This window comes from Vombatus ursinus, unplaced genomic scaffold, assembly GCF_900497805.2.
Source record: "Vombatus ursinus unplaced genomic scaffold, bare-nosed wombat genome assembly UNPS02014822.1, whole genome shotgun sequence".
Classification (NCBI taxonomy): Eukaryota; Metazoa; Chordata; class Mammalia; order Diprotodontia; family Vombatidae; genus Vombatus; species Vombatus ursinus.
Genome location: NW_020954600.1, coordinates 16,738,482 through 16,752,217, shown reverse-complemented (window position 1 = coordinate 16,752,217; position 13,736 = coordinate 16,738,482). Strand labels below are relative to the sequence as shown.

General features: G+C 41.4%; 1 protein-coding gene across 1 annotated transcript in view; it reads right to left on the bottom strand.

Annotated features, from left to right (window-relative positions):
• Positions 1-681: 681 nt before the first annotated feature.
• The window catches only part of DCDC1 (doublecortin domain containing 1), a 108,472-nt gene continuing 95,417 nt past the window's right edge, over positions 682-13,736 (bottom strand). The window contains exon 17 of the mRNA XM_027837756.1: positions 682-886. Coding sequence (XP_027693557.1) covers positions 682-886 — 205 coding nt within the window. The remainder of the gene's footprint in view (positions 887-13,736) is intronic.

Here is a 13,736-nt window from a genome sequence, read left to right as displayed (position 1 = left end):
TGCTGTGTAGGAGAAACAGAAAAAAGGTCATTTTAGTTCTAGCACAGAAAATAGGAGGTGGAATAATATACAAGGAGACTAAAGACAGGTTGGAGATAGGATAGTGAAGGGGTCTTTGAAACCTGTCTTTTCAGCATTATCTTACATCTGCCTCCCACGTTTTACGATCGAATAGGGAGCCGCTGGAATGTTTTTGAGTAGGGGAGTGACATGATCAGAAAATTACTTTGGCTTACATCTGGGGGATGGGCTGGAGTGGAGAGAAAATTGTGGCAGGAAGACCAATGAAGAGTCTGTTGCAATAAGCTAGGTGAGAAAGATGATGAGACCCTGGTGTGGCCATGTGAGTAGAGAGAAGAAACTGGATGTGAGAGATAATGGAGAGGTCAAAATGACAAGATGTAGCGAGTGGTTAAATATGTGAGCTGATTGGGAGGGACCAGTCAAGGATGACGCCGAGGTTATGATCCTGGGACACCAAAGAACAGTGCGCCTTTGACAGAAATCAGGACGTTTGAGAGAGGGATGAGTTTTGGGGGAAAGATCATAAACTACGCATTAAGAAGGTCTCTCTGGAGCTCAGAGATCAGGGCACTTATCACACGTGATACAGCTGTTCTTTCTGTCCTGGAAATTATACACGCAGAGACACTACAAATGCCTATTGAGCTGGAAAGATGTTCATCCCACAGCAATCCTCCCAACGGAGGGATTTCTCGACGTTGCCACTGTCTGCTTCAATAATAAGAGCATGTGCCCTTGGAAGAGATAAGCTTCTCTGAGCTTAATTTTGCTGGACTGACTGATGGGCTGCAACAGGGCTTGGAGAGAGGAGAAGCCACAGACAGAGAAGGTGGCACATGCCAAAAGCTGGCCCCCAGTGACACTTTGAATGCGCAAGAAACAAAAACAACAGGCTGAGCCACTGACGAGTGCCCAGTGCCCCCAGATGCTCGCCGATTTCAAGGTTGTAGGAGCTTTAATTAAAGAGGCCACACTCAGAAAGATTCAAAAATCTGGAAATCAGGAAACTTTTTTTTTTTCCAAAGCAGAATAGAAGTGGGTTGATTGAAGAGCTGTAATGAGCATTTCTCCCCTTGGGACAAACCACAAAATTTGCCTATGGTGTGTACCACACAATGCATTTTCAATTTAGTTCTGGGGAAAGCCTGAGACCTACTACCATGGTGGTGAGGGGGATGGGAGAGGATGAAGAGTAGGGGATAGCCAAGCTGCAGAGGCCCTCACTGGAGGGGTGGCTTTCAGAGGGAGCAAGCCACCATCTGGTGGGTTACTGTTTTAACTAATTATTTTTTGCTAGCTAGATGCTAAACTTAATTGTTTCCACTCTACTGAAGGACAGGCCTGCTGTTAGGTCCTCTAGATTTTAAAACCCCTGACCAAAGCTCAACTCACTCCACCATATTCATCTCTCTGGCTGGGTACATATATGGGGGGGCACAGAAAAACAAAAGCAAAACCCATCCAGAAGAAACCCTAAACCCTACTGATGCATGGAACCAAGAATCATCTCACTATGCTCCAGAGGTGAATGGATAATTTCATTTAAAAGGGAGCCCTGGCCAAATGGTCTTGATGGGAAGTTTGATGTTTAGAAACTTCTCTGATAGAAACTTTCATTTATCTCTTACTGCATGTCTTGGGAGGAAGTGGGATATTGTGGACAAAACACTCAACTTGGAGTTTGCATATGGGCTCTGATACATATTTGTTTATGTGACGTTGGTAAGTCACTCTCTGAGCCCCAGTTCATTTATCTATAAAATGAGGATAATGTTTACAAAATTGACTTTGGACCCCTATGGTTAGGTCAGTACTTTGTAAACCTTAAAGCACTCTGCCAATTTGAGCTAGTATTATATTTCCTTGTTTTGTCCAGAATTTATGTTCTTTTTTTTAAAATAGATTTTTATCAACATCCTTGTTTTACATCACCTACATTTCCCATATATCCATCTCCCTCACCCTTCCAGCGAGCCATCCTATATGACAAACAATTTTAAAAAAGAATGAAAAGAGGAAGAGAAATCAATTCAACAAAATAATCAATAAATGGAGAAAAATCTGACATTATCTGCAATGTTCCACACCTGGAGAACCCCAACCCGGCTTCTGTGGAGGAGTAGGGGGAGGTGTCTTCTGTGTCTCTTTGTTTGTTCTTTGTAATTTTGCAACATTCATTTTCAATTGTTTTATTATTGTTTTGTTTACATTGTTGAAATTACTGTGTATACTGTTTACTTGACTCTGCTTACTTCACTTTGCATCAGTTCCTGTCTATGTGTCTCTGTTTCCCCAGAATTTATTTTCAGTCAACAAGTATTTTTTTTCAAGTCAACAAGTATTTATTTACAGCCTGCTAGCATGTGCTAAACTTTGAACTTGGCTCATCATGGGACATTAGCAAAGTATAAGGCATGATTTCCATCCTCAGTTGGAAGTAATCCCTCATTGCTCTAAACCAATACTCATTGCCTTGATCTCTCATAAGAGACTTGCCTAATAAAAATGATGATAATCATAATAAGAGCTGGTGTTTATGTAGTACTTTAAGATTTGCAAAGCTCTATTTAAACATTATCTCTTTTGATCTTCATAATAATCATAGTCTCTGAGGAGGTAAGTGCTTTACTCATGATCTCATAGCTATTAAGTGTTAGTAGAATTTGAATTCACATCTTTCTAATGCACAGTCTAACCCTCTATTCACTTTGCCATGAAGTACTTCCTTGTTTCATAGAAATCTGTGCTTCTCTTATCTTCTTCAAGTAATGTTGAGTTCCTGAAGCACCAGTCTTTTCTTGCATAGCACCTGGTTGTTCACAATGATGACCTTGGTTCTGTGAAGACTTGGAGCCAACTGGCCACAGAATGGATTCTTGGAAGCCCCTAGTGGCCAATCTGAGGTTTGGGGGATGGTCAATAACTATGGATTATTTTAGGATGGGCCATGGTGGCCATAAGTCATTGCTGTTAACTAAACTAGATTGGCTTCATTTGCAGTGTCTTGTGTGGTTCTAGAAAAGGGTTCCTAACACAAAGGTCGTTGTGGTGATCCTTGGTTCCTTTCATTTTGTGTAAGATCTTTGTGACTCACCATAGCACTTTTTTCTCCCCCACAGAAGATGCCCCTTGAGTGTGTCCTACATATATTTTCATGGTGGTCACAGAAGCACCATTTTTCATAGCTGTCTGGACTGGCAAATAGATTCACACAGAGAAGATATGAAGGGGAAATTAGCCAATAGCAGCAGCTAGAAGGCGCAGTGGATAGGGGCCTGGGCCTGGAGTCAGGAAGACCTGAGCTCAAATCCAGCCTCAGACACTTCCTAGTTCTGTGACCCTGGGCTAATGCTGTTTGCCTCAGTTTCCTCATCTGTCAAATAAGCTGGAGAAGGAAATGGCAAAAACCATTCTAATACCTTTACTAAAGAAAACCCCAAATGGGATCACTAAGAATCAGATATGACTGAAACAACTGAACAAGAATGACTATTTGTTGCATATCTGAAACTTCCTGATGAGGACTTCTCTGTATTCCCAGGGGTATGTTTATTTCCCTGCTGTTGATTTCTAATACAACTACAATGCCTTGTCCAAAGGACATATGGCTTCTTCCCAACTGGCCATTTCCATCACTACTACTTTAGGTGTTCCTTCCTTTTACGTGGACCAAGGCTCAGAGCTAAAATGATGAAAAGACATTCTAACTGGTCATTTAGCCTCTGTTGTCCTCTCCCTCCAAGCTAGTCTACCTATCTTCAACAGATTAATAGCTAGCATTTACATATGCTAGCTTTAAGTTTTGGGGGTTTTGGGGTTTTTTGTTTTGTTTTGCTTTGCTTTGGCTAGGCAATGGGGTTAAGTGACTTGCCCAGGGTCACATAGCTAGTAAGTATGGCTTTAAGTTTTGCAAAGAACTTTACCGCTGTTCTCTCATTTGAGCCTCACAACAATCCTGTGGGACAGGTGGTATTATTATCCCCATTTTACAGATGAGGAAATGGAGGCAAACAGGGTTTAGTGACTCATCCAGGGTCAAACAGCTAGTAAGTGTCTGAGGCTGGATTTGCACTCAGGAAGATGAGTCTTCCTGAGTCCAGGTCTGGCACTCTATCCACTACACCACCTAGCTGCCCTATTTTACAGTTAAGGAAAACAGGTCAACAGAGATTAAGTCCACAGCTAGTCACACACTCACCTTCCTGACCCCAGGTCTTCAGCTTTATCCATTGTACCACCTAGATGACAAATAGCTATTACTGTTATTGTCCATTTGGGTTAAAAAATCAATTACCTAAGTCAAATATGGAAGAAGAAAGGCTAAATGGCTGTTCATTTAGAAAATATCTGTGGGTTTTAGTGGATTGCATTGCTCAATGAGTCAATAGCATGAGGGTGCACTGGAAGAGTTAATTCACTCTCAGGCTGTGTTAAGAGAAGCAGAGTGTCCAGGACTAGGGAGGTGATGGCCCCATTTTCCTCTATATCTGTCAGGCCACATTGAAACTACTGGGATCAGTTCTGGGTGCCTGACTTCAGGGAGAACATTGATAATTTGGTCAAAATAGATAAAAAGGGCAACCAGGCTGAGGAAAGACTTTGAGAGCATACCGTATGAACAATGAGTGAAACATCTGGCAAGGTGTAGCCTGGGGGAGTTCTGAAGCCCTGGTCAGGGCACGATAGCTGCCCTCTGAGTAATTTGAAGAATTGTCGTGTAGGGAAAGAATCAAGTTTAGTCTGTTTGGTGAATTAAAGTAGCAAAGAGGAAAACTTAGGCTTTATGTATATAGAGAAGATGAACAAAGAGCTTTCTAACTGTTAGAGCTATCCCAAAGCAGCACCAACTACTTTGGGAAACAATCTCCGGAGATGTCTTCAGACGAAGATCACTTGTTTTGTACATTGGAGAGAAGATTCTTGTTCAAGTGCTAGTTGGACTAAAGGGCCTCCAAGGCACTTTCTAACCCTGAGAGCCTATTTTTGGACACTCCTTTTATATTCCCTCTCTGTAGAATATAAGCTCCCTGAGGACAAGAACTGTTCCATGTTTTATCTTTGTACCCCTAGCGCCTATCACAGGGCCTGGTACATAGTACCTGCTTTAAAAAATTCTTGTTAAATTGAATTGTTGAATTGAATATACCCCAGAGTGCTTAGCATAGTGAGGGACACTTAGATACTGAGGGAATTTGTAAGCTGACTGGTACAAGGAGCCAAATCAAGTTTTGCCAACTGTATGTATGTATGCTATGGGAGTTCAGAGACGAAGGAAATCACTGAGGGCTGGGTGTGATCACAGCAATCACCAAGCTCAGGTAAGAACCACTCGGTAGCCTCAGGACTCTCTTCTACACTTGATGGGCAGAAATCCCAGATGACCTATATAAGAACTCCTACTGCAGACTCAAATCAAACCAGAGGTTCTGGCCCAAGCCAGTGGAACCAAGTCAATAAATACATAAAGGCCATTATGAACCCTTCACTCATTCTTCCAAAAGGGAAGCTTGAGATTCCTTGGAAGGCTGTCAAAGCAGACTTCAGGCACTTGTGTGCCAAAAGATCCCAGAGAGCCTGGGACAGAGGAACAGCATGAGGGCAAAGAAGCCAAAAATAATAAAAAGTTAAAAAGGATTGAGGAATGTCAAAAAAGATTGGAGGAAACGCTGAGGGGCAACCGAGGGGGCTCCAATGGTGGTAGGGTAGCTGGGTGGGCAGTTGTGGCATCAGGAAAAAGCAAGCCAAATCAAAAACAAGAAACGTCAGAACAGATTTCCCCTCCCTGCTCTCTCCATCTTCCCTCCTCTTCCTCTTTCTTCTCTCTCTCTCTCTATCTATCTCCCTCTCTTTCTCTCTCTCCTCTCTCTCTCTGAAGAATCCTTTCTTGTCCCTGTGCCTTGTAGAAAACAGGAACATCGACTCTGCTGGAGACCATTAGTGTAGTTTATGCCCTTCCTATACTGCTCAGGGCACGTGCATGACATTTGTCCTGATTCCGGTTGGAATCCGTCCTTTATGACGCAGGTTATCCCTTGATGTGATTGTCTGCTCAGGGATAGCCTGAATACTGAAAGTTTGCAAGCAATACTTTTCAATTACTGTACATACATTTTGACACACTAGGTGGCCTTCACCAATTTGCCGTACAATCTGTCTTGATAGTACCTACAAAGTCAGTTTTCTTGATAGCATGGATAAAGTCATTAGTTCTCTTTTGTTGCCTGGAAATATATTTTTTTAAATTTTCCTTTAAGACTCCATTGTGGAAACCAGTTATGTAAATCTGTACAAGGAAGGGCTTAGCATAGCTCTTCCTTCATAGACCCCTTAGCCCGTTCATAGAAGAGGGAAAATGTGATGCTGGGAAATAGGACCAGGCCAACTTGATGGGAAATTTTCATGATTTTGACCATAAAACTTGTGGGCCAAGTGGGAAGAATCGCAGGATTTTGTAGCTGAAATCTCAGGGAGGAACTCGTCAAAAGTTCTTGCTTTACAGATAAAGAACCTGACTTTCCCAAAGTCAAGCAGCCAGGTAGTGGTGGCAAGCCTGGAACACAAGTCTTGTGAGTTTAATGGACTTAGTAAATCAAATTGGACCAAATCGAGCTGAACTGATTTCCCAGCCTAGTACTTTCTTACTCTTCTCCATGGGTAAAGTTGTTCAACACAGATTCAAAGAATCATACAATCAGAGAATCTAAGAGCTAGAAGGGCTATTCTAGGTCATCTACTCCAGTTTCCTCATTTTACAGATGAATAAACTAAGGTTCAGAGAGGTTAAAATATTTGCCCGAGGCTACGCAGGTGGCAAGGGGAAGAAATCAAGATTTGAACCCAGATCCTCCAATTTCCAAACTTACGTAGCTCCAAGATAGGACAGGTACAAGCTAGCTGATGGTCCCAGTATCCAAATCAGAATCTTAGCCATTGGCTCTGATTAATGTAGCATAGTAGATAGATTGCCAAACTTGAAGTCAAGAAGACTTGGGTTCAGATCATACCATTGATACCTTCTATATGACTTTTCTGAATCTTAGCTTCTCCATTTATAAAATGGGGCTAATAATACCTATAACCAGCTATTTCTTGGAGTTGTTATGAGGCTCAAATGGACAGCCAATGTACATAAAACTTTAAAGCATTATATCAACAACAGTTATGATACTGCTAAAGACCAGTGTTTACACAGATTATAATATATTTCAACCTCCCACCCTCACCCCAGTTTCTTCTCCTCTCTTCTCCCAAATCTTCATGAATTATCATAGCCAAAAAGTATTTTATCACCCAATGGCCCAAATTCTGGTGATTCAACTAAGGCTGGTCCTTGGAAGTTAGCCATCGCTGGGTTTCATTTCAAGGCTTTTTCAGCCTTGTAGAATCTGCCAGACCTTGACACTGAACTCTGTCGATACTGTTTTCAGTAGAGTCACATTCATGCCACAAGGAGGCAACCACAAATGTCAGACCTATTCACTTGGGCAAGTCACTTTCCCTTTTTGCATTTCTATAGTTTTTATTTAGGGGGTGGGGGTGAAGAGACATAAGATTTTTTGCTTTTAAAAAGTCTCTAGGATTTTAGGTAGCAGAGGGAGGACATATATTTGGACTGGATTCCCCTACTAGAGGGAAACCACTTTTACCAATGCAGGTCAATATCTACTCTACAACTTACAGTTTCATAGAATTTTAAAAAGCAAAGAATTTCATCTCCCTCTCCCTCAAGAGGCTAAATAAATATAAGACATGATGATGGTGGCGATGATGATGATGATTTCATTCTTCTCTTTCTTTTTTTTTTTTGAAGAGGTTCAGATAGAAATGGTTCTGGGACAAGTCACATTCTGCTATAACTATTCCTAAAGATTCAACATTCTATGATCAATTTCATGGATAAATAAGAAAACTACTTATTGCAGTTGAATGAAACTATTAGGATATAAGTTCCTCTTTTGTAGGCTTGCTGAAAGCATCCTTGATACAACTCTAGCATCGGACAGATCAATAGAGATGTTTGACACAGCTAAGTGGAACAAAAACCTAAGGTTCTAGAATTGGAACCAGGAAGACCTGTGAGGCTATGGATACTCTCTAGCTGTGTGACTCTGAGCAGGTCACTTTACCTTTTCTTGCCTCAGTTTCCTCCTCTGTAAAATGTGGATAATAAAAACACTTACCTCCCAGGGTTGTTGTGAAGAGCAAATGTTTAGTGTTGTTCAGTTGGGTCTGATTTCTTCATGACTGCATTTAGGGTTTTCTTGGCAGAGATATTGGAGTGGTTTGCCATTTCCTTGTCTAGCTCATTTTACAGATGAGGAAACTGAGGCAAACAGGGTGAAGTGACTTGCCCAGGGTCACGCAGCTAGTAAGTGTTTAAGGCTGGATTTGACCTCAGGAAGATGAGTCTTCCTGACTCCAAGTCCAGCGCTCTCTCTATCCATTGTGTCTCCTGGCTGCCTAAGAGAATCAAACGAGAAAACCTGTAAGGTGGTTTGCAAATTTTAAATCACTATGTAAATACTAGCTATTATTATCCTATTCCCCACAATCTTGATTTCATCTGCCAGATCTCTCTATTGCACAAGTCTTTTGTTCAAGGTAACTCCGAGATTAAGAGTATTGGGGATGGCAACATCTATTAAAAACATTGATCTTAAGCTTTTCTGAATTATTGTTTTGTCTGGGCAAGTGTAGGCAACAGTTTTGTCTATGATAATGGTTCAGTTCCAGTTCAGCTGATTGCCTATGGTCTCCAGGATATTTTGAGCTCTTTATTTGTAGTATGAGCATTTTTCATCTGTTAGTCTATAAAAAGGGCAGCTAGGTGGTGCAGTGGATAGAGTGATGGGCCTGGAGTCAGGAAGACTCATTTTCCTGAGTTCAAATCTGGCCTCAGACATTTGCTAACTGTGTGACCCTGGGCAAGTCACTTAACCCTGTTTGCCTCAGTTTCCTCATCTGTAAAATGAGTTGGAGAAAGAAATAGCAAACCACTCCAGTGTCTCTGTCAAGAAAATCCCACATGGGGTCACAAAAAGTCAGACATGATTGAAAAATGACTGAACAATAAAGTCTACAAAAGACAGCAAGCTTGTGATCTCTCGAGGTCGTGTCTTGCTAGGTATGGATTAAGTGAGTGCTAAATGTTATTCTCATAATTTACATTTATCATTGAGTTCACCCTACTTAAGGATGACACTTTTGTGATTTCTGGTGGCAATGACCTACTCTTGAATTGCCGTCCTAAAGCCCTCCATTTCAGCAAATGATTCGGCCGTTTATTTGACATTATTTTGTCGACCTGTTGTTGCCTGAGTTTGTGGAGATGTCACCACTGAGGACCTTTTGATTCCACTCTGGGATCTTAATGCTTGAATAAGCTCCATTCAGAGGCCAGTCAATTTTGGTCATTTTGCTGTAATGAAGATTTGTTGCTCTCACTCCCAAACTATCATATATTTAAATACTTTATACACAATTGTACTTATTACTTTGGAATGTAAGCTTCTTGTGAGTTACACTTGTATTCCCAGTGTCTAGCAAAGTACCCAGTTCAGTCATTTTTCAGTTGTGTTTGACTCTTCATGACCCTATTTGGGGTTTTCTTGGCAAAGACACTGGAGTGGTTTGCCATTTCCTTCTCCAGCTCATTTTACAGATGAGGAAACTGAGGCAAACAGGATTAACTGTCTGAAGCCACTCAGAAAGATGAGTCTTCCTGACTCCAGGCCCAGCCCTCTATCCACCAAGCCACTTGGCTGTATTAATATCTATTGATTGCGTGATTGTTTTTATCATCTTACAAAAAATTACCCTCTTCCCTCAATTGATATTTATTAGCATTTTTTATTTGTATAAATTTTCATTAAATGCAGTGCTTCTCCATCTAAACAGTTTTAATTAGGGATCAGACTTTCTTGAGGTACAGAAATAGCACTCTGGACTTAGTGACTTAGCTTTACATTCCTCCTTTAACACTTAATAGATGTGTTCATTGGGACAGATTGTTTAATATCCTTGAGCTTCAGTATTCTCATCTGTAAAAATAGGGATAACAGTAGCACATACCTTACAGGGTTATTATGCCCAAATGAGATAATGACTATGAAGCTCTTTGCAAAACCTAAGCACCATGTAAATGTTTGTCCTCCTCCTCAGACGAAGAAACCCATGGATCCAGATAATGTCACAGCAGGGCACATGGTAAAGCCCAGAGGCCCACCATTTTACCAGAAGGATTATGGTAAGGTAGAAAGAGGACCTGCTCTGGAATCAGGAGAAACTTGATTTTATAATCCTGATTCTCATACTAACTAGCTGTGTGACTCTGAGAAAATCACTTAACTACTCTGAGGATAAGATTGCTGTGAGAGTCAAATTGGATAACGTTTATATGGGGTTTTGGAAACCTTAAAGTACTATAAAATAGAAGTTATTATAATTACTATCATCATCATCACCACCACCACCACCACCATCATCGTCATCATCATCATCATCATCCACATAGCAGGAGTTCTGTCATAGTGTGAGTGCTGGATTTGAATTTGGCATATATAGCTTTGAATCCCAACTCTGTCATTTACCATCTGTGTAATCCCAGAATTTTCTTTAAAAAGGCCATCTTCATGTCAAACACTTTCTACTGAGAGTTCTGTGGATGGCCCTAGGTGTGTAGATGTCTAAGGAAAGGTAGATAGATAGACAGATAAATAGATAGATAGATGCATAGACAGGTAGATGCATAGATAGATGATGGATGCATAGACAGATAGATAGATGATGAATGGATGCATAGATATATAGATTGATTGATTGATTGATGGTTGGATACATAAAGCATTTGTTCAGTACCTACTACATGCCAGGAAGTGTGCCAAATGCTGGGGATAGAAATATAAGCAAGTCGAGGGGACAGCTAGGTGACAAAGTGGATAGAACACCAGCCCTAGAGTCAGGAGGACCTGAGTTCAAATCTGGCCTCAGACACATGATACTCACTAACTGTGTGACCCTGGGCAAGTCACTTAACCCCGAATGCCTTGCCAAAAAAGAAATATAGCAAGTAACACAGTCCCTACCCTCAAGGAGCTTATATTCTGATAGACAAGGCTGCACATAAAGGAATACTAGAAAGGTGGATGGTATACAAGTGGTAGCATGCTGTGGGGATGTCTGCTAAGTGAAGCAGAGGCCTGTAACTGAGCAGGATAAGTCCAAGGGTGTCAGAACCCCAGGGTTGATCCAGGGGCAGAGGGCAGAGGTCTCGTGGTAAGGGGATGGGATAATGACTCAAGTAGAGTCCGCACAGCACAGAGATGACTGGAAAGAGAAAAGAAAAGGCCTCCCCTAATGACAGGCTTTGGTTGCTACATTTGACTCTCATGTGGCCCTCCCACTATGCCCATCTATTCAGTAGAGTGGTGTGCTCTGTATCTGATGAGGGATCAATAAATATGAGCCGAGCTGAATGCCTTTCATTTGATCTGAACAGTGAAGGGTTGTTTCTGGGAGGCACCCTCTGGAGACTGTTGGCTCTGGGTAGAATTTTAAAGCAAAGGGCTGATGAGATGAACAACTAGCTTCTATGTGAGGCCCTGGGAGACCAGGATATGTGAGGGAAGGGGAAAAATGACTTTGGCTGAGTTGACAAGATTTGTAGATGATGGGGCTGAAGCCCCATGATTTCCAAAGTTTTCAGTCTGTCTTCTAAAGGCTCTCATGTCTGCCTTTGCCTGGTCTAGACTGAGGCTGTCAAATTCAAATGCACCAAAGAGCCCAGTGTCAGCTTATGAAAATACTGTTGGGCAGGACTAATGTTATTTCACAAAACACACGGCCATTGAATGAAAGCTGTTTGTAATAGAGATGAGGGTGGCTGAAGGGGGAAAACATGCTCTGAGGGCCAAATGATTATAACATGGAGGCAGGATAAGCCCCCGGGCTAGGAGATTGATATGCTCGGAACAGACCATAGGCTCCATGCCACCAACATGGAAGGGAAAATCAACCCATACCAGGCTCCTCCATCTGAATGGGCTCCATTTCTTAGATGAGAAAGAATAATTGTAACTCGCTTTCCCACACTGAAGAATGTGTTTTACTCAAAACAACTTATGAAATAGGTGTGCTGTGAAGAGGTTGTTATCCATACCTATTTATTGATATTTGTCCAGATTTGTCCAGATTTGTGACTTTATTGGTTTAGGGAACTCTAGGTGAGAAAACTCTCTCCTCAAATACTGTTCTGCCACTTAAAGCTTTGGTGAGGGGACCCTGAGGGCTTAAGTGATTTGCCCAACATCTCACACACTTAAAAGATGCATCTTTCTAAATCTGAGGTTAGCTCTATCCACTGCAACAAAGCTATGTCTCCTACCCATTTTACAGATGAGTAAACTGAAGCTCAGAGAGTTGAAATTATATGCCCAAGACTTCCCTACTAATGGTGGCTTTGAATTAGTATTCTCAATCTGGTGATCTTTGCCCTCTACTGGGTTGACTCTATCAGAAGAGGGGTGACCTAGTGCTCTTGACCATGAGTTCACATTTGCTTTCCTGGGTAGTTTTGCTCAGAGAACACTCACTAGAAGTGTCTGCTTTTTTTAAACTTGTCAACATCCTCTTTATAAATATCCCTTTCTACACAGTGATGGAGTGTTAGATCAAGGCTCTGTGATTTCTCAGAAAATGGGTCCCAACCTGTACACAGCTTAGTACATGAGGCCTAGAGCCATCTGAGACCCAGAGAAAGTGAAGTACTTTGCCCAGAATCACACAGCAAGGGTCAGAGAGAGGATCTGAACCCAACGCTCCCTGATTCCAAGTCCAACATACTCCCCACCAGACCAGAGGTCCTCAAACTACCTCCCAGGAGCCAAATCTAGCCCATAACCTGTTTTTGTAGGCCCCTCAAGTTAAAATGTTTTCCTTTTCATTTTTAAATGCAATACACCATACTGCCTAGAAGGAATCCCAGGTATGGGAAAAGAGATATGATCTAATCCTGTGGACCAGTAGTAATTCTTTGGGAAATTGATGAAATGCATCGAGAACATAACTCTATCACCAGAAAGGGCTGTGTCACCCAATGGGAAGCCTTCATATGGGCTGTGAATAACTTGATGTGTTTTCCAGAATATTTCTAAAACACAGAGGTTGATTCATCGCTAATGTGGTTAATATAGATCCTGATTTCTGTGGGTTAAGACGCCACCTAGTGATCCAGGCTAAATACAGAAAGTAAATAAACCTTTAAATCACAGAGGGCTTTGAAGGAATAGGCATTCTCTTGTTCACTTGGAAGTTGAGCAGATTCAGCCCCCTTAGCTATATAAATCACTGAATTAAACACCAAGGTAAAGACAGATTTATGCATTTATCACAAAAAATAGCGTGAAAGGGAAACTGAGGTTGGGGCTCAAAGTGGCAATTTCAGGTCCTTCAGGTCCAGTCAGAGGAGGGCCAGAAGGATGAAAATATTGTCATTAAAGGCATTAGTCTTGAGTTGCTAGGAATGCAGGAGAAACCAATTTTAAAAATGATGACTTTGTATTGAAAATAGGTAATTGTGCTCATATGCAGATAGAATTGCAAGATTTCAATAGAGGAGACTTTTAAAAGACATCTTACTAACCCAAGATTCCCCAAGGATTATACATTTAATATGATTCATAATAGCATAGTTTAGAGCTGGAAGGGACCTTGAA